This window comes from Mustela putorius, unplaced genomic scaffold (genome assembly GCF_011764305.1).
Source record: "Mustela putorius furo isolate JIRA1106 unplaced genomic scaffold, ASM1176430v1.1 tig00003875_pilon_pilon_pilon, whole genome shotgun sequence".
NCBI classification, from domain to species: domain Eukaryota; kingdom Metazoa; phylum Chordata; class Mammalia; order Carnivora; family Mustelidae; genus Mustela; species Mustela putorius.
In genome coordinates this window covers 832138-852675 of record NW_025422026.1, presented here as the reverse complement: position 1 = coordinate 852675, position 20538 = coordinate 832138, and the positions used below count along the sequence as shown (strand labels likewise).

General features: G+C 62.2%; 1 protein-coding gene across 7 annotated transcripts in view; it reads right to left on the bottom strand.

Annotated features, from left to right (window-relative positions):
- TBC1D2B (TBC1 domain family member 2B) overlaps positions 1-20538 on the bottom strand; it is a 59766-nt gene that overhangs the window by 13924 nt on the left and 25304 nt on the right. For 3 of the 7 annotated variants that reach the window (XM_045067327.1, XM_045067330.1, XM_004763608.3), the window contains exons 4-8: positions 9773-9936; positions 7048-7277; positions 6177-6566; positions 2503-2613; positions 1444-1637 (exon numbers count right to left, since the gene is read on the bottom strand). In XM_045067327.1, coding sequence (XP_044923262.1) covers positions 1444-1637; positions 2503-2613; positions 6177-6566; positions 7048-7277; positions 9773-9936 — 1089 coding nt within the window. Of the gene's footprint in view, positions 1-1443; positions 1638-2502; positions 2614-6176; positions 6567-7047; positions 7278-9772; positions 9937-17409; positions 18403-20538 lie in introns of those variants that run through there. The other 4 variants (XM_004763612.3, XM_013061984.2, XM_045067329.1 and 1 more) reach the window with 4 other exon arrangements.

Here is a 20538-nt window from a genome sequence, read left to right as displayed (position 1 = left end):
GGCTGCGAGCCCAGGAAGGGCACGAGCGCGTGAGGACACCCACTGAGCCCCGCAACCCCTAGGAAGGAACAGTGGCTGTGATGCGCAAACACCCAGGGAGGCCCAGACGGACGGCCTGCACTGGCTGAGCCGGCACACGGGCGGTGTGCAAGCCGCCACGTCGGGGACGATCTGCGAGGAGCCGCAGAAGACGGACACAGGGCCTCTTGCGCCTGCCGCCGCCGGCATGGCCCGTGCGAACCTGGCAGAGCTGAAGAGGCGTGTTCCCTGCGTGTCGGGATCCCGCACTAGAGGAGCCGCACACGGGCGCCGGAAACACAAAGCCCGACGCCGGCCGCCTCTCATCTGTCACGAGGGAACGTGTTGGGACCCCACTTGTCTGCCACAAGGGAGCAGGCATGACAGCGGGGTTTGGGCTCCACCTGCATCTCCCACAGCGAAGGGGCACGAGGCCCCTGAAACATGGCTCGGAGGCCGCGTGCGTCCCCCTGGAGCACCGGGTACAGTGGGGTTCGTGTATCAGGACGTGGTCAGCGAGGAGCTAGAGATATGCGCGGAAGCTCATCAGGGGAGAACGCCTGGATGGGCCGGACGGTACCCTAGGCAAAACCCTGGGGCGGGGGGCCCAACCAGATGGACGGGAATTCCAGAGGGGGTGCGTGGGGCGGGGAGGCTGGGGTCCCAGGACTTGACTCTGAGGGTCTGGAAGCTTTTGTAATGATGAGGCAGATAGACATCAACGCGACCAACAGGAGGAGCCCACAAGTACACAAGGGGGACACAGGCGACCCGAGCCCCACGGACCCAGGGAGGAGGAACGCGGAGGCCGGCTGCCCAGGCTGGCGTCCTGTTCCCGCCACGGCCACTCAGGGGCAGCAGCAGCGAAGACGCGAGGATGAAAACACCACCTCACCCTGTGAGAACGCGCATGGTGGGGGGACCTTCCCCCTCCCTCCGCCCCCCGCCCTGGGGCAGCTCAGGGCACGTGGGCACAGGCAGTGCTGTGCAGCAGGGGTGAGGCCCCAGGGCTGCGAGCCAGATCAGTTGCAGCAGGTCCTGCTGGAGCGAGGCTTCCCCTGGGGTGGGACCCTCAGTGGGCACCGAGCCACCTTGCAGGGCTGGCTGAGCCCTCTCCCCACGTGGGGGCCCCTCGGCTCTCCAGCCGTGGACGGGAGCAGCTGCGTCTCAGGACGGGGACCCCACTCCTGCGGGGATGGCTGCACAGCGGGACAGGAGCCACAAAGGAGCCCGCGGGAGCCGCAGACACAGATGTGCTCAGGAGAGGGGGCCTGAGCCTGGCCCCACCGCGCACCGGCTGCGGCAACAATGCCGAGATCACCCGCTCTGAGGGCTGACAGTGCCGGTGGCAAAGGAGCAGAAGGACACACGCACGCATCCATCCCCAGGACAGGGCTCCCTCCCCACAGCCGCTGGCGCCCCCACCTGACGAGACGAGGCTTCACGAGCGCCTGCCCGGGCTGCTCCGGGCCGTCAGCCTGCAGGGCGTCCTCCAGCAGCTGTGCGATGACACCGTGTGCCGGGCCCGGCTCCTCGGAGCACACGGGCGTCTTGACCTCCTGCAGCAGGATCAGGTACTTGCTCTCCATCTGACACAGCTTGGCTTCCAGGCTGGAATACTGCAGAGAACGGGGGTCACCGCCGCCCCGACCACAACCAGGACACAGGAGGGGCCACCTGGGGCCGCGAGCCAATGGCGGGCGGCGAGCCCTAGCCACGGGGCCATGAGCCGTGACCGCGTGGAGGACAGGAGAGTCCTGTCGCCTCGGGCCACCTGTCACGTCTGCACGGGCCACCCCGGGCCCCCGCCTCCCAGGGCGCTGGCCCAGAGGACACACTGCCAGTGAGACCCCAGATGCCGACACTGGCGTCTGTCCCGCACAGCAAAGGGAGTGGCAGGAGCCAACCACATGGCGGTCCCTACGGTCATGCTGAGTGTCACGCGGCACGTCGGCCGTGAGATGGGGCCTATGTGGCACTGACGTGTCCCGGGACACTGTGTCCCCAACCAGCTTGCCTGCTGCGTCGTCAGACACACCCCAGGACCACGTGGACATAGGTCTGGGGAGACGTGACCCACGGAGTGCAAAGCGAGGATTGCGAGGGCCACTGAAAGCCACCGTGTGCCGGCTGCTATGCAGGGGCTACCCTTCCAGCCACCACACCGACAGACGCGCATACCGACGGTTTCCCACCGTCCCCGTTTACAGATGGGAAACCAGGCCACACGACTCAACGCACAAAGTCACAATTCAAACCCCTCCGTTCGGGGAACCTGGGAGTCGGAGTCAACGGTTTTCTGTCAACCCCGTGACGCAGGCAGACGGGGACACGTCAGGGTGCCTCTCGGAATGCAGCGCTCTACGGCCTGTATTTTGGGTTCTTGTGCCCCAGCACAGGAGCAGGACTGGTTCAGGGTGTGCCGCTTCTAGAGGTTCCGCGTCCCCAGCCACCAGGAAACAGCCGAGCCACGCCCCGACCCACCTTGGCCATCAGATCCCGCTCCCTCCTCTCCGCATTTCTCCGCAGCGCCGAGAGCTCCAGGATTTCCTTGTTGAGGAACTTGTTCTGGGTTTTGTACCCCTGTAGGTTATCCTGTGGACAGAAAACCGCCGTCAGTCCAGCCCGCTCTCTCCGATACGGTTAACGTACCGCCGTGTCCCCCGAGGGCCCCACCGAGTCCGCGCGAGACGACCACCGGGCACACCCTGATGACCTCTGCGGCTACCCTCGGGGCAACGAAGGAAGGAGTAGGACCACGTCCGCAGGCCGCGAATGCCACATCCTCCACGCACCGACGCGTCACAAGGCCAATCCTCGTGACCATTTCCTCTGTAACTCGAGGAACGACACGTTTTCTGTGGCTCTCGCGGTCACTCAGGGGACAGAGAAAAGGCCACGCGGACACCCGGCACGCTCGACTACGGAATCACGCCCGCCCCCTGCAGTGGATGAGGCGCTCGGGAAGCACGTTCCTCCCACATGTACGTGCAAACATTTCCCGCTCTGGAGACGCGGGCGGCAAAGCACGAGGAAGCGGACACACCTGCGCCGAGAAGTCGCCGGCTGTTACTGTCGGCCGCGCCAGCTGCCGGCCGAGCCTCGCCACGGTGACGGGTTCTGCCAAGTGCGGCAACGCGCTCGGCGGCCGCCCAGGATCACCCGCGAGGAGGGGAAGCGTCTGGGAGGAACGATCTCCGCCAAGCTCAGTCCTCTGCCCGCGTGCCCCCCCCCCGCTCTGCGGGGCTCCCAGGGCTGTGCTGGCCCCCGGGGGGCCGGGCTATTCCTGGACCGGCCGGGAGTGTCCGCCCCTCACGGGATGGAGGCCACGCCTGCTCCTTGAGTCATGTCCCGTCTCCGGGCTGGACGCCACCATGGGAGAGGGGCCGTAATCACCCTACGACGTACAGAGGAACGGTATCGTCTCGGCGGCCCCTTGATGCCTAACGCTTGTGGGTCCGCGTGAGACTCCTGGCGGCTCCGTGAGTGAAAGCCCTTGGGCCGCTGTCTCCGCGTCTCCGCTGAGAGCCAGGCCACAGGGCTCCGGGCCGCACCGGATAGGCTCACAGCTCCTGCGTCAGCAGGACCGCACGTCCTGACAGACCCCGAGATGCTGAGGGCCAGCCCCACACGAGGCCTGGGGGCCCCAAGGCCCATCCTCCCCTCTCCTGCGACAGCTCCCAGGCCCCAGCCGACACACACAGACAGCAGAGCGGGCCGACGGAGGAGCACGAGGGACGCGGGCAGGTGAGGGCGGCGGGAAGGCCGAGTACGCGGGCCTTCCGGTCACATCCTGTGTGACGTCGTCATGAAGACTCTCCCTACACCAACGCCGATGACCATACAAGTGAAGGCCCTGCCTGTGCCTGCCAGGCCCCTAGTCCCCACCGGACCACGCAGGACCCCTGCCGGACCCCACCGGACCTGGAAGGACCCCCACCAGACTCCACAGGACCCCACTGGACCCCGCAGGACCCCCACCAGACCCCACAGGACTCCGTAGGACCCCAAGAGACCCCGTCAGGGGAAGCCTGGTTCACAGGTGAACATGGTCGGGCAGGAGTGGACCCGGCACCCAGGCGGGGGTCATACGCAGCAAAGCTGAGCGGCTCTGAGCTCCTCCCGTGCTTGCTATGACCGTGGCGTGTCTGTTCTGTACTTTCTGACTATTGTGGGTGCCCCGGGACGGGCCGCGCACTCCCAGCACAGCCCCTGGTGTGCAGCTGAACCAATGCCCGTCAGAGTCCAGACGAGGAAAAGTGGCCAAACAGCAGGTCACAGAAAGACTGGCCGCACAGGCAGGGGGTGGTGACGCAGACGGCAGCCCCGACTGTGCCCGACGAAGCCATGGGGCCCCCACGCCAAGTGAGAAGAAACACAGAAAAGCCTGGAAGGAAGTACAGAAAGAATCAAGTACTTAGGCTGTTAAAATCCTACGACCCATGTACGTTCCTTCCTCAAAATACCCCAGAAACAGAAAGTGACCGCGTCCCAGAGCCAACGAGAAGCGTCAGCAGATTCCGATCAGGCAGAGTCAGAGAAAGTGGGCTGTGACCGTGACGGACAAGTGCTCCCCAAGAAACACAGGCCGTGCCTCCCCCGGAGGTGTTCTGAGTTCAGGGTCGAGGCAGGAAGTCAGTCTGGAAACTGTGCCGCCGTGAGAACTAGGGACAGCAAGCACACACATGGCAGAACCCCACTTGCGTCCGCAGCCCTCGCCCCAGACCTGTTTCAATACCCGCAGAGCCGCTGTGAGGGCCGGTGGAGGGAGCAGGCGGCGGCAGAAAGCTCGGAGCAGCCGCCGGCCCACTCGGGAGCCCAGGGCCTCGCACCCGCCCCTGAACAGCCAGCTGCACCCCCCCCGCCGTGGCCTCTCTCCCAAGTCACCTCATCACGGTGGGATCTTAAAAACCGTGGAGAAACATTGGAGGAAAAAAGTCATAAAATCACCAAACGCATCACAACCACCCCGCCTGGCACGCCACAAAACCTACAGCGTGAACGGGGCGACTCCTGCTCCCGATCAAGTCTGTCTGCTACATCCACAGGGCGCTGTGTGGACCAGAGACAAGCTGCTTGCTCCCGCATGTCCCCGCCCAGCGTGCCCAGGCGGCCCGATGCGGTGCCGTCCGGGGTGGGCGTGTTCGCTCTCGGAACTCGCGCAGAGTCGCGCGGTTCAGCCACACCGACCACGGCGGTGTGTGGTCCAGTCACAGAGGAAGGGGCTGGAGCTCTGCGGCTGACCTCCCAGCCTCACACATGTCACGGGGCAGTGGTCACTCTGGAAGGCCATGTGCTCGTCCCCACGACACTCCCATCAGCCCAGGGTTCACTTCTCTTCTAGAATTCTCGGAGAGACCCCTGCGCGTCTACCACTCAGCTCCGTGCTGACAAGCCAGCGAGCCACTGCTGGGCACGTGGTAGGTGCCCACTGATAACCTCGACGTGCACATCTTCGCCTTCAAGGAGAACTTGCCCTCGGGGGGCCAAACAACCCTGGTGCACGGTATTTATAGAAAAAGGGTACCCAGGCAAGCAGCACATTATGACTGGGTGGGGACTGGGGCTACAGACCTACTTGGGCTGAGCCAGGCCACATTCAGTGCCTCTCCGTGATCTGACGGCCGGGGGCACAGCCCTTCCCCACCTCAGCTCCGACCTGGACAGTCACAGTTCAGGAAGCAGCCTCCCCGCCCAGGCCAGCCCCCGGCCCTCAGCGCCAGGACCCGCCCAGCCTAGGTGCAGCAGGGACCCTGACTTGAGCAGGCCTGCCTGGGAGCCAACCCCGCACCAGCTGCTGGGAACAATGGCCCCTCGGCTCCCGCACCCCCGGGGCTGAGGCAGGCCGTGTGCGGTGCTGGCCTGGGCGCTCGTGCGCAGTGGCTGACGGGCCCCGGGGCTACGTGGGGCAACGAAACTCTAGGGGCACAGAGCAGAAAGGGAGAGTGTCGGCTGTGACAGCAAAGGAGGACAAGGTCCAGGAGCCCCCGGGCAACGGCATGGTCAGACTCCGGCTTGCCACGGACGCGTCTCAGAGAACGCCCCTCATCTGCCGGCAGGTGCTCCATCTGCCCCCAAGAGGCACCGCGGCTCCGCAGAGGCCCGCAGCCCTGGATGCCGTCTGACCCGCCCCGCAGCCGAGCCCGCGCCCCACTCACTCTCAGCCTGTCCAGCTCTAGCTGCTCCCTGCTGGCGGGGGCCGGGGAGCCGGGCGCCCCCGCGGCGGGGGCCGGGCCATCTGCGCCCTCGCTGAGCCGCCGCGAGAGCTTCATGATGACCTCGTCCTTGGCCTGGATGGTCTCCAGCAGCATGCCCAGCTGCTCGCTGAGCTCGCCCACCTTGCCCTTGAGCGTGCGGGCCTCCTGCTGCAGACTCTCCCGCTCCAGGGACAGCCGCTCCAGCTGGCTGCTGAGGCCCAGGATCTGGTCGTCCTTGCGGTGCAGAAGGTCAAGCGCGTCCTTTGGGACCCCCTCAGAGAGCCGGCTGCTGGCGAAGTACTTGTCATACTGGGAGGACCGGACCGTCTGCTGCAGCAGCCGCACGAGCTCCTGGAGCCAGAGGGGAGGGAGCAGACGCAGTAACCACGTGACCCGGCACCGAGGAGCCGGCGCACAGCGCCCTTCCTCTCGGGGGGGCTCAGAAACGCTGGCCCCTGGGCAGAGAACAATACTAGGAAACGGGAGACGCGGACGCGCGCACCATCCCCGCACAGCCCCCAGCACACACGCATCCGGGAGCTTGACCAGCAGCTCCGAGCTGCCCACAACGGGGCATCCTCGGTCTCAGAGGGACACGGACACGGTCTCCCTCCTGTTACCAGAGCAGCCGGCGCTGCGCTGGGGTGGGAGAGGGCCCAGCAGCAGGAGACACGCCCCTGCCCACGCCCCCAGAAACCCACGTGTCTCTGACGCTGACATCAAACTTCCGGGGAGAAGGCCCATCTGGGGACGGAGACCCTCAGGGGCCCGGGCTGCAGCCCCATGGCACGGCCGGCGGCGGGGGGCACACGTGGGGAGGGAGGACAGCTACCTTCTGGCTGGACAGGTCCTTCCGCAGCCGCTCCAGCTCCTCCTGCTGGCTCTGGACCTGCAGCTGCACCCCAGCTGGTGGCCTGACCCCGGCTGCGCCCTGCGACCCGTCTGCCGATGGCTCGCCGCTGATGTGCCGGTTCCTGGATGATCCGATCATGTCTTTCAAAGGGCGCTTTCCTTTGTAGGGAATACGTCCAAAATCAAAGGGAAATCCTGAGCCAGCGACTCCTACAGAAAAACAGAACTTGTTTTGTACGTGCAGGACAAGCCGTCCTTCTGCAAACCCAGGAAAACGCATCGACCTCCCCCTGCCATCCTCCGGGAACTTCCACGTCCGCGTGCAGCGAGCACAGGTGGGGCCGCCCCTGGGCCCCGACTCGCTCTGGACAACCGAGCCCAGACCCTGAGACGGTCGCCCACCCCGGATCCTTCCTCGGGAGACTCGCCTTGGGGTCCTCTCCCCAGAGCGTGTCCTGGCTGTGACTGCACACCTGACTGAGCACGCGTGCAAAAGGGCGCAGGGCCCCGGCCCCGACGAGGGATTTAGGACGAGGCTGCGGGACACCTCGCTCAAGACTCGTCTGTGACACCCGCTCTCCCCAGATGCTCGGGTCTCATCACCAGTCTCCCGAAGGGGACAGAGACACAGGCTGGGGAGGAGCACGGTGGCTCCGAGTTCCCGCAGCATCCCAGAAACACGGAGTCCAGCCCCTGCCGCCCCCACCGTCAGACAGCAGGCTCCCCAGCGGGACTCACAGACACGGGGCCTCTGGGCTCCCTTTGCTCACCTGTTCTCAGGAAGAAGCAAAACAAAACCCCCCAACACATGTTCTTCATCGTGAACGTGTGTTTTAAAGGATGACTACGTTCTCTTCCTTAGAAAGGGGCCTTTAAAATACTGACGGATCCTTATAAATAAATATCAGCATGAACGAAATCACATTCACGCTCCAACCACGGGAGGAAACGCGCACTGGGAACGCATGTTGGGATTCTGTGAAGCTGGAAATCAGACGACTCCCGGCTCCTAAGTCCGGACAGTGGCTGCCCTGGGAGGAGCAGGTGACTGGCAGGGCCGGTGGAGGGGACAGAGGCTGGGGGATGAGGGCTGCAGACGGGGGACCGGCGAGGGGCAGGGGCATGGGGGACAGCGTGAGGGGCCAGGGCTGGTGGACAGGGCTGGCCCGATCCTGTTTCAGAACGTGCTGCCCGCATGGTGCACTCACTGTGAAACCCACTGACATTCCCTTCCCGACAAGAAGGACTTTGCGCACTTGAACACAGAGGAACAGATAGAGGGAGAGCAGTTCGTGCCCACACCGTGCAACACAGACACGTCGTGGGGCTGACGTTCGTGGCTGACACAGGAAGGGTCCACGAGCCCGTGCGATCAGAGTCACAGCCCGTGTGGCTGCATGTCTGGCCCGGGGAGTCCCCAGCCCAGGCGAGCCACTCAGCCTCGCAGACCCTTCCTTCCGGACCTTGCTTGCAGGTCATTCCCAGGACCCCAGCCCCCCGGCTCAGGAGGTGCTGATGTGGGGGCCCTTGGCAGGAAGTGCAGCATGCCCAGCCTGCCACCTTCACACCGCGTCCCACGGGCCTGGGCCCCATGCTACGACCCTGCGAACACAGGCAAGCTCCCTGGCACAGCGGGCCAGGACCACCCTCCGGGGGACAGGAGACGTACTTCCTGGAAATACTTGTGCTCCCGGGAAAGATTTTGTAAGATCCTGCCTCCTCCTCCAGCCCCTGCTACAATCGAGCACGAGGCAGAATTTCCAAATCACTGTTGTTCTACATGAAAACATCAACATTCCCTCATGGATCCCTGGACGGGCACAGAAGTGGCCGCAGAGACAGGGCGGGCTGATGACACCCGAGCCCTGATCCTCCCCAAAACCAGCGGGGGCCACACACAACATGGTTCCCACCACGGTGCCGGGGGACACGTGGCCCCAGAGACCCACCACATCGTGTCCTCGTCCGAGGAGGTCAGCCCCGTGACCTCATGCAGGGCACGCGAGGAGCAAGGAGGGACCTGCCCTCCGGAGTGTGGGATGTCCTCGGCACAGAGACTGTCTCGGCCACATGATGCCGAGACAAACGGAGGATGGGGACAGGGAGCTGCACAGACGCAATGAGGCCATCGCACATCAGCGAGGAAACCCGCCTGCAGGCCTCGTCAGTGCCTCACGTGACTGGGGACGTGAGCGTGCAGCCACGGAGCCAGGGCAGGCGTGAAGACTGGATTTACAGCTGCTGTTTCTCGGTACGATGATGAGGCATCATAAGGTTCTAAGTTTAGACACAGCGGATTCATGTCTAGAATTTACGTTAAACCGGCCCCGCCCAGGGTGAACGTGGGACGGGTGGGGGCTTGGAGAGAGTGACCCCAAGTTCAAAACCGTGGGGGCCACACGGGGCTACATGGAATCCATGACCCTGTATGTTCTACCTTCGTGTAGACACGTGTAGACACGTGTTCTGTAAAAAAGGGGTTAAAAAAAACCAAAACGGTGTATCTGTGAAGAGCGCTGTGACTTCTGGATGCCCCACCTCCCGAGAAACCTTAGGAGCCACGGGCTGGGGGTTCTTCCCTGTGACACCTCACCCCACAGGCCCGCAGGGCACATCCCCCACAGATGCGGCTCCTGCTTCCAGAAAGGCTGGGACCACGGAGGCTCCCCCGTGGAGAGGATGGGCGACCAGAACCAGGTCCGTACCTCTGTTTCCTTCCGGGGCCGGCTTCTTCCTCTCTTCCTGTGCCATGGACTCCTCTAGGTCCTTGGGGTTCGGGTCTAAGAGCTCCCACTCTTCGTTGGTATAAAACACACTCTTCCGACTGTCGCCATGGGCTCTGCCAGGACGGAGAGACGACATGGAGTTTCTGGTGGGAGAAACGAGGGCCGGTCCGTGAGACGCTGTGGAGAAAACCTAACCTCACGCCTACAGGAACGGCGACACCAGCAGCCACGACGTCACGTGTCGGGAGGGAGTGCAGAGAGGGACGCTGGCGGGCGCTGCGGGCGGGGTCTGAGTCACGGGAGTCCCACGGGGGTGCCGCTGGCAAGACCCAGTTAAGGGGGAGGGATCCACCCCAAGACCCCGCGTGTCCCAGATTCCCGGGCATGGGCATGAGACACGGAGGACCGCTGTGCCGTCGCGTGGACCCGGTGAACGTGGCAGCCAAACACACATCCACGGGAGAACAGGTGTGGTGGGCCGAGCACCACGGCACCACGGAAGGGAATCTGTCCTACATCACTAGCGTCCGCCGTGTGCCACCACGACTCCAGCTCGGGAGCCACTGAGCCTGGGACACGGTCCTGCCCTGGTAAACACGTCAGCCACAGTCCCTCGTTGGGAGAGAAGGGTCTTTAGATGCCGAACAAAAGGCAATGGAAGAGTGACAGGTAGTGACGGTGTTTCAGATCCTCGCGGGAACAGTGGTCACAGACGCTGTGCGTGTATGTGTGGCAAGACCACAAACGCCGGGACGTAGGGCCCCGCTGCCTCCGTGAAGGGCAGGTCGCGGGCTGTGGCTGGAGCGCGGGACACGCAGACAGCAGGGCGGCCCACACAGTGGGACCCGGCCGGCCGGGGGCACCGCCGTGGGTCCCTGGCGAGGGGTTTACCCACAGAATGAGAACGTGTGTGCGCACGCAGGGTCTGCACGTGGACAGCCACAGCTGCCTGATTCCTCACACAAATGTGTCCCTGCAGGCGGGTGGCCCCGGTGGGGCACGTCCACACACACCACACACTATGCAGCAGAGAAGGGGAACCACGAAACACTCGTCAGCGCAGAGCAGTCCACAGAGGACAACCGTGAAGGACCACGCACAGCCCGGCCACGTTCACAAGGCGACAGCGACAGAGGGCAGAGCGGCGGCTGTGGAGACGGAAGTGCCCGGCGCCGGTTATGGCGGCTTCTACACGACCACGCACGTTTCGGACATTCACCAGCCTGGACACGGAACAGGCGGAGTTTCCCGCAGGTCAGTCACACCTCGGAGCTGCGGCTGAAACGCAGAGCAGGGAGGAACGTGTGCCGTGGGGCTCCCCGAGGGGGATGCAGCGCGGGGGCCGAAGCGGGGCTGTGGGCCCGCGGGAAGCAGACCGACCGCACCCACTTGGACCACGGCCATTTGTCAACGCGCTGTTTGTGATCAAGATTGCTTTTGGCTGATTCCACCGCACTGAGCTGCTCTAGATGTAAGACCCCAGGGGACCCGTAACGGCAACGTTCCCGCTGCCGCCTCCCGACAGGCACGCACGGCCTTCCACTCCAGCGCGAGAGCCCGGCCGACACCTGCCGCGTGTGGTCTCAGCGTTTCCTCCCGGCCTTGAAGGAGCTGCCGCCCACGTGCTGCTTGTCCCCTAGGCTCTCCCTCTGGTGGCCGAGGCGCGTTCGCGCCGATGCCCACGACCACCAACAAGGATGCCCACAAGATCCCATGGTGCTGCAGGATGCTGCGGAGAACAGCAGCTCAGGACGGAAAGCCCACACGCACGCACGCCCACGCACACCCGACACACTCTACTCCTTTCCGCGACAGGCCAGAGGCCGCTGTGCACGGGTCCCCAGCTCCCACGGCGGCTTCGGCGGCCGTCAGTCGCCCGTGTCACCATGGACCAGAGCGGTTACCAGCTCTCGGCACAGGTCCTTCCTGGGGTAAGCGCAGGAAGGAGCCCCAGGGCAGGAGGGACGGACGCAGACGCTGCCGGGAAAGAACAGCTCTTTACCCAACTGAGGCCGTCCCGTCCCTGCCCTGCAGGGAGGCCCCGCACCAAGCCCCGGGGGAGGAGGAAACAGGATCAGACTCAAAGCTCCAAGTCCTTGACCCGAAGTACGGAAGAGCCCGTCCCCGGCTTGGACCTTCCGTGCCTGCGCCTGGGGGGCCGCAGACACTGTCCTCACACCACATCCCCCCGCCCCGGCGGCAGACCACCTCCTGCTTGCACCACTGCACGGGGCTCACGGCCACGGGGCCCTCCTGTCGGAGACTTGGGGCCCTTGTCGGAGAGAGCCCGCTCTTCACGAGACCTCAGAACCGGCCCCCTGTGTCCCCCGGCACCACGCCGGGTGCAGCTCTGGTGCGATAATCGGCGGAAACACACAGCGAGGCCCGCGGGCGGCGGCAGCGCTGGGATCCCCAGCAGCGGCTGTTCCCAAACAGACGCGTTTCAGGTCAATTTCTCCCCCATCCGGCAAACACAGGCCAGGTCGGGGACGCCGACACAGGGACACCACCCCTCCCAGGAACAGGTCCCTTCTTCGTACAGATTCTCACAGAGACAGACCCGCACGAGCCAGTCAGAAAACACTGTCTCAAGTGATGAAAGTCAGAAACAGCCAGAAGGGGCCTGCGGAGGAGACGGAGGCCCAGAGACACGGGCCTCCCGGTGTGGGAGAAAGGGCCGCTGCTGCTTCCAGGCTCTCGTCTGGGGCGATCTGCTCCAGCAGCCACACACCTTCCCCGTCCCCGCACGAACCCCTGCCGGCTCGCAAGTCTGGAACCACACGTGTACGATTCAAGCAGCTGCACTGCCACCAGAGTGACGTGGGAACGTGGTCACGGGGGCCCCTGCCAGTGCCCGTTTACTACACGTGCACAGTCGAGCACGCCATCCTTCACTTTGGGGCATGTCACGTCTACAATAGTGTGTCCTGTCCCAAAACCCCACCAGAGCAGGAGTCATGGCACCGGTGAGCCCCCAGGCAGGGGCAGCAGGTTGGGTCCCCCCGCCCGACGCACAGACCTGGCATCCAGCCCCGGCCTGGGCCCCTCCCCTGCACCACCTCCGCTCAGCACCTGAGCTCCTGACACGTGGACCTGGGGACTCAGGAAACCTGCTCTCATGGCCGCTGCCTCGCACACAAACCCCCTCGTGCAGGTCCCCCGTGTGGTTGAGGGCCACTCCCCGGGGCACGGCAGGGGCCAGGCCCTCCCCTCGTCAGACCTTCCCAGCACGCGCCCGGTGCTGTGTGACCTGCTGGGGACACACGGGCTCGCGCGGGCGGTGGGCGACGGGCCAGAATGCAGAGAGATGTGGCGGGACTCGCCCGGCAGAGGGAGGGTAAGGCAGGGCCCAGGGGGACAATGTTTGAACAACTAAGGGAGCCAAGCAGGCCGGCGACACGGCTGAGCCCATGGGACCTCGATGGCCAGGCCCAGAGCACGGGCATCAGCCACCGGCAAGGAGGAGCCTCTGAAAGGCCTGTGGCAGGAAGGACGGATTTGGGTCACTGGGGGTAGGGTCCCTGCAACAGGAGGGTCCACGACAGGCACACAGTGCTCACGGGGTCCCCCTGCCAGCCCCCAACTCCAGACACACAGGAGGCACGGCGTGTCATGCCCTTGGCGGCCCGGACAAGACCATGTTGTCCTCAGGTCACGTCCCACATGTGCTGTGCTCCGCTCAGGCCTAACGGTCTGTGGCTCCTCTTGGGGCCACAGTGGTCACCGCAGCGCAGCCTTACAGGGTGGCTGTAAGGCCACCTCCGGGGGCGGCACGACCTCCAGGGGCGGCACGGCCTCACGGGGTTCCCGCCCTTGCAGTGCGGGGCCAGCTGAGGTCGGGAGACAGGTGTGCCGGGCAGGCCCTCACATGCCCCGGGGCTGCCGGCCCCCACCCTGCCAACACCGCACCCCACACCACGCTCATGCACACGAGGGGTTTGTAGGCTATTTTTCTAAGTCCTGTGCTGAGGCTGTGGCACGTCTTTCCTGCACAGACCGAGCTGTGCCCGCAAGAAGACCCCAGATACACACGTCCCAGTTCTGGCGCAGCCGCCCCACATTCCCCAAACGTCTGGGGGCACGGTCCCAGCCAGGGAGACGGCGATGGCGCCCAGGATGGCCAGCCGCGCACACAACTCACTATGCCCACGGCCTGCGGGCCAGAGATGGAAGAGCTTGCAGGAGGGCCGGGGGGACACCTGTCGGAGGCCGGCTGGCAGGACGGGCAGGCGCTCCCAGCCAGCTTGGTCTCCGCTGCCGCCAGCTCCCTGACGGGAAGCTCCGCTGCACCCACGGTCTCTGCAGACACGGTCACGTCCGCGGCAGCTACATCTGCGGACAGGCCCACGGGGAGCCAGCACCGAGCTGGGCAGCTCCTGGTCACGACCTCAGCCCTCACACCCAGTGTGTGGGAGTCATTTACACGTCGTGTGCCCGCAGCCTGGTTTTCTACCGGAGAACACAGAGCTCAGAGAGGTTTGGTTGCCAGCTCAGCACCACACAGCTCCTGACCACAGGGCCTCCTGCACAGAGCAGTGGCCGGGGCGGGACCAGCCCTGCACGGAGGGACGGCCGGGCCCTGTGGTCACGCAGTAGGCCGAGCTTGGCGCCCACCAGCAGGCCCAGACTCCAGGCCCGCAGAGACACAGGGCAAAGCTCATGGGGGCTGCCACACTCCTCCCATGCACACCTGTCCCGCCCAGGCCCCTCACGAGCTCTGGGGCACTCGCCTCCCCCCTTGCCCACACACACGCCTCCAGCCCCGAGCCCGCCCCCACACGCGGACCAGGCTGAGCTTCCTGGGAGCACGGGCCTCTCTCACCTGAGGGGGCCCGGACGCCGGTGGGTTAGCAGAAATGCTGGTAAAAGCAGGAAACCACACCCTGCTCACCAGCATGGGCGCCTCTGCAGTTACCCGTGTGGGCCACGGCCCCGGCCCCGAGTCCGGCTGCTGACCCTGCTCCCTGGCGCCCCTCCCGGGCCAGCCGCACCCGCAGGACATCACCTCATTTGTCCAAACCTGTTTGGCTTCTTTTAAAAGTGGACCCTGGACTTAGGGTTGGGAAATAATCCCTGTACAGAGTCTGTAGGTCGCTCACAACTTCTCCCTGCGTGTGTCGCCCACGTCCTGGGGGCAATTTTTTGGAGTCACCCCATTTTATCCAATTTCCCCCAAGCGTCCAACTAATTTTTCACAGGAAAGGTAACTCCACGTCATCCACATGGGCTTACTGTTTTGCCGACAGAGTGACATAAAAATCTGGCAAATCAATAGTTTCCCAATTATGTTCTTATGATGGATGGCACGGGGGGTGCGGGGCTCCAGCCAAGGGACCCCAGGTGTCTTGTCACTCTGCCGCACACCTGCCAGGGCCCTGGGCACGTCACCTTCCCGCTCTAAGCCTCCGCTGCGTAGCCCGTCACAGGGAGAGACGGCGTCCCAGCGGCTCCTACCGTCTCCAGAGTCCGTGCTCCGCACCTGCCCGTAAGCGGGATGAGCAGGACGTGCCAGTGGCCAGGGGGCCTGGGGATCAAGGGTCCTGTGGCCGCATACAGGGCCTCCAGGGTCAGAATATGGGGACGCAGAGGCCTATGAGATAGACTGTCATCAGACCGAGGAGACGCCCGCAGGCGGAGGAGGACCAGTGCTGCTTCCGACGTGGGGGGCACCAGCAGAGAACAGGACGTGGAGAGTGGACGGCCCGACGAGCAGGGGCGAGTCTGCAGTGGGCGGGGTGCCCCCCATACCCCACGCGGCTTCCCTGCACACAGCGGCCGTGTTTTTACCACCGACAAGTATGAGCTTCTTCGTTTACTGAACCCGGCCATAAGGTAAAGGGAGAACGGGGCTGCCTTGGGAAAGAGTGTCGCCCTGCATGCGCGCGGTTCCCGTGGCCGCCCCCACCCCGAGACCCCGTGGGAGCGGCTGGCCCACTGTACCCAGCCGGCGGCCCGCGGTGAAGCAGGGAGCCCCGGCTGTGCCCCCACAGCACCCACCACACCGAACCGAGTACCCGGGGCTCCGCGGCCGCCACCATGGTTGTCTCGAACACGGCGATGCAGAGAACTCCGCAGCTCAGCCGGGAGAAGCCAGCAGGGCGCTCCGGTTCCCGTCCTGTGGGAGGGGCATGGGAGTGGCCGCGGCAGCCCAGCGGCAAGCAGCGAGCTGAACTGCAAAGCCAACACCTCCCCTCGGACCCACAGCGGACAGGGACACGGAGCAAACCGCCGTCCCCAGGACGGGAGAGCCAGGCAGGACAATGCGGAGGCTCAGCTTCCTGCAGGGGACTCGGAAGCACACCAGCGCGGGCTGGGATCCCAAGCTGTAATGGGCGGTCACCAGAGGCTCGGGCAGAGCCTCCCCGAGGGCAGGAGCCCCAGGGCACTGGATCCCAGAGGCCCCCAAGGTGCTGTGAGGTTAACCTTCAGGAGCTCAACCAGGTTCCCCCCGAGAACGTGAGGAAAAGTCCCTCGGAATTCCGGCAAGGAGACGGGAAGGAAGTAGCTGTAAATTCTCCAGCACACCCTGCTCTTAACAAGGCCTGCCCTCAGGGGACCCTGGTAGCCAGAGCCTCACGGACCTGGGCACAGGGGCCCCCAGCTCTGGCCCCTCTTCCATCCTGGCTGCCTACGAGGGAGGGAAAAGACAGAAACCCTTGTGGGGGCACAGACAGCAGCGGGGCTCACCCGTCACAGAACAAAGCACCCCTACCTCCCCACCTCCCGACCCCTGCTCCGGAGGCCGGTCTGCGGCCTTTCCTTCTCCCAGTGCGTCCTGTCCCGTCCCTTAAGGAAAGAGACGAGGCGAGCCAGCATGACGTGGAGAGAGCACAAGCAGCGGCAGAACCAGACTAGGTGGGATGCAGAACATCGGGCCAGGAACGTCAAACAATCCCGACTCACGTGCTCCGGGCCCTAAGGGATCAAGCGTCAGCTCGCAAGGTCAGATGCGTGACATAAAGAGAGACGGAGACCCCAAGAAAGAACTGAAAAAAAATGACAGATTAAAAAACAAAAACAAACCATTGCAAGACAAATGAGAAGCGCCTGCTGGGCCCACTGGCAATCGGACAGGCTGAGGGACTCCTCGGGAGAGCACAGACCTGACATCAGACCGAGGCAGCACAATAAATACTTGAATCTGGGGGTTATTTCCCCAAATGACTGTCAGGCATCAACCACGGCTCCACGAAGCTCAGGGAGCACCAAGCAAAACAGTTTGTCAAAACCTCCTCACCCTGGCACGCCCGGCCCACATGAGAGAGGATCACAGATTTAGAGGAAATCCGGAGAGAAGTCCCTGAAAACCCGTGACTGGCAGAGCTAAGACCGTCATCCTCATCTCGGCCGGCCGGCGAGTGAGATGTGAGCGGAGGAAGAGATCGATCGCCGCGCTCCGCCGTGCTAGGATCCTCACTCCGCGAAACTGGCCTCCGGGAGCCCAGGAGAAACGGGCTTCCTCGGAGAAACAGGGAGGGAGCTTGTGGCCAGCGGACCGGCGGACACCCGCTGCCCTCCGCAGACAGAAAGACGCCGTACAGACGAGAGACTCGGACCGAGCACGAAAGAGGAAAGGAGGAGCCAGGAAGACAGGACGGGGAGAGTAAAACACGCACCTTCTCTCTTCCGCTCCAACTGCTCTAACCGGCAACAGCTTCTTCCAGATAGTGACGCCATCGGTGTGCCGGCTTCGGTGTGTGCGTGCGCCCCCGCGCCCCCCGCGCCCCCGCCAGGCACCACGGCAGCGACCCCGGGACGGGGGCAGCGGCTGGGACCGCCGTGCTATTAGGAGGCACCCACCTGTGGCGCAGCACGGGGTGATTTTAAAGGGAATTGGATTAGCAGGAAATGCGTGTTGCAAACTCCAGAGCAACCGCTTAAAAAAAAAAAAAAAAAAAAAGAAACAGCTAAAAAGGAAGTATAAGGGACAGGCTAAGGAAGGAGAGAAAACGAAACCATATAAAACGCCCGATGAAAACCTCAAGAGGCAAGGACGCCCCGTGGCTCTGCCGCTCAGCACGTGACTCTCAATCACAGGGTCGTAACTTCCAGCCCCGTGCTGGGCGTGGAGGTTACTTAAAAATAAAATAAAACCACAGGAGGCAGGACGCGTGGGAGACATAAACCAGGAACAAAGAAAAGGGCAACAAACAGAAAACAGGGACACGTTAATCTAACCGCTCCAAGAGTCACCGCACGCCAGAGGCCCACGTGCACCAGTTAAGACAGAGGCGGTCGGGAGGTCGGGACGAGAGGGTGTGCCGTCTCCAGGAACCACTTCACAAACGCGCACGGAGGGATGAGACGCAAAGGGAGAGAAACGCGGGGTCCTAGTGATGCGGATCACACGAAAGCAGGAGCAGCTAGATGCGTCCTAAGGCGGACTTCAAAGTGAGGAAGTCGGGAGGGATGAAGGCATTTCACAACGAGCAAAGGTCAACCCTCCAAGGACACGCGCCTCTCCATGCACACACCCTACCCGCAGAGTGCTGGTAAAACCGCAGACCCAGAGAACCCACGACGGTAGACTGAGCCTTCAACACCCTCAGCCAGAAAGGAGAGGACCCAGCAGGCAGAAAACCAGTACGGCCCTCGTGGACGCCGACGGCCATCCACCAGCTGGATGTCACCGACATGCAGCCGACTGTGCGACGACGGAATGCACACTCCTCTTTTTTTTTTTTTTTTAAAGATTTTATTTATTTATTTGACAGACAGAAATCACAAGTAGGCAGAGAGGCAGGCAAAGAGAGAGAGAGAGAGAGAGGAAGGGAAGCAGGCTCCCTGCTGAGCAGAGAGCCCGACGTGGGGCTCGATCCCAGGACCCTGAGATCATGACCTGAGCCGAAGGCAGCGGCTTAACCCACTGAGCCACCCAGGCGCCCTGCACACTCCTCTTGAGCTCGTGAGGAAGAGACCATGTTCTGAGCCACAAAACACAGCCCAACAAATTTCACAGAACAGAAACCCTATGCCTGTCTTCAGACCACAGTGGGACTGAACTAGAAATCAGTAACAGAAACATTAATAAAAATCCCGAAATACATGAATAAACAACACACTTCTAAAAACAAAAACAAAAACAAAAAAAACCCCACACAGGTCAAAGAAGAAATTTCAAGATACATTTTAAAATGTTTTAAACTAAATGAAAGCGAGAATGCAATTTATCAAAGGTAGTGGGACACAGCCAAAGCAGTGCTCCGAGGGACGTGTGTAGCCCTGAGTGTGCACGGTGGAAAGGAAGAGAGATCGGAAAGCAATATATTTTTTTAAAGATTTTGTTTATTTTTGACAGAGAGAGACAGCAAAAGAGGAAACACAAGCAGGGGGAGCTGGAGAGGAGGAAGCAGGCTCCCCGCTGAGCAGAGAGCCCGATCGGGGGGCTTGATCCCGGGAGCTGAGCTGAAGGCAGACATTTAATGACTGAGCCACCTGGGTGCCCCTAAAATCAATAATCTATGTTTCCACCTCAAGAAACTTTTTTTAAGAGGACAAACCAAATCCAAAAATAAGAAGGAAAAGAAATAATAATTAGAGCAGAAACCAATGAAATTGTCAACACGAAAGAGAAAAAAAAAATCAATGAACTGAAAACTGGTCCTTTGAAAATATGCATCAGTTCAATAAGCCTCTCGTCGGGCTGGGAAAAGAGAGAGAAAACACAAAGATCAAGATCAGATATAACACGGGGGGACGTGGTTACAGATCCCACAGAAACATAAAAACAGAAATTCTAGAACACAAATGTGATAACTTAGATGAAATGGACCAGCTTCTTGAAAGACACAATCTGCCAAAATTCACACAAGGTAAAAACGACCCGAGTGGTCCTGTATCTGTTACAAATACGGACTCAATAACAACCTTCCGACGGGAGACACCAGGCCCAGATGGGTCCGCGGGTGAGCTGTACCCACCATTTAAGGAAGAGATTACCCCCGTGCTGTCCACTCCCTGCCAGAGGATGGAAGCAGAGAGGTTACCTCCTAACTCACCCTGCGAGGCCAGGACTCCGCGGATACCAAAACCACAAAAAGACATTCAAAGAAAACCACAGGTAATGCCTGTCAGGAACACGAAAATCCTCCACGAAACAGGAGCAAATCAAATCCAACAACATATAAAAAGAAGGACGCCCACACCCGGGCAGACTCATCCCAGCCACGCGAGACTCGCGCAACATTTGAAAACTCATTAACGTAACTAAGGACTAAAAATAAATCACGTAATAGGTTCATACCAATAGATGCAGGAAAAGCGTGACAAAACGCAGCTCCCGTGCATGATAAACACTCCCGTTAAACCAGGAAGAGAGGGAACTTTGTCCATGTGATAAGGGCTATCTACAGAAACCCGACAGCCAACATCCTACTTAATGGTGAGAAACTCAAAGCCGTCCCACAAAGACGAGGTCCAGTGCAGGGACATCTCCTCTTACCGCTCCTGCCCGACACTGAGCCGGAAACCCGTGCTCACGTAACAAGGCAAGAAAAAGAAATGAAAGGTATACAGATAAGGAAGAAAGACACAGCTGTCTTTGTCTAAGATGACATGGTCATCTATATAAAAACTCTGAGAGAATAAACAAAAACTCCCGAATTAATACGCAATTACAGCAACGTGGTAGGATACGACGTTCATAGCCTACGTTCTCCTACAGACCAACAGCAGACAGGTGGAGCCTGAAATCAAAAACAGTATGACTGGGGCGCCTGCATGGCTCCGTGGGTTGGGCCACTGCT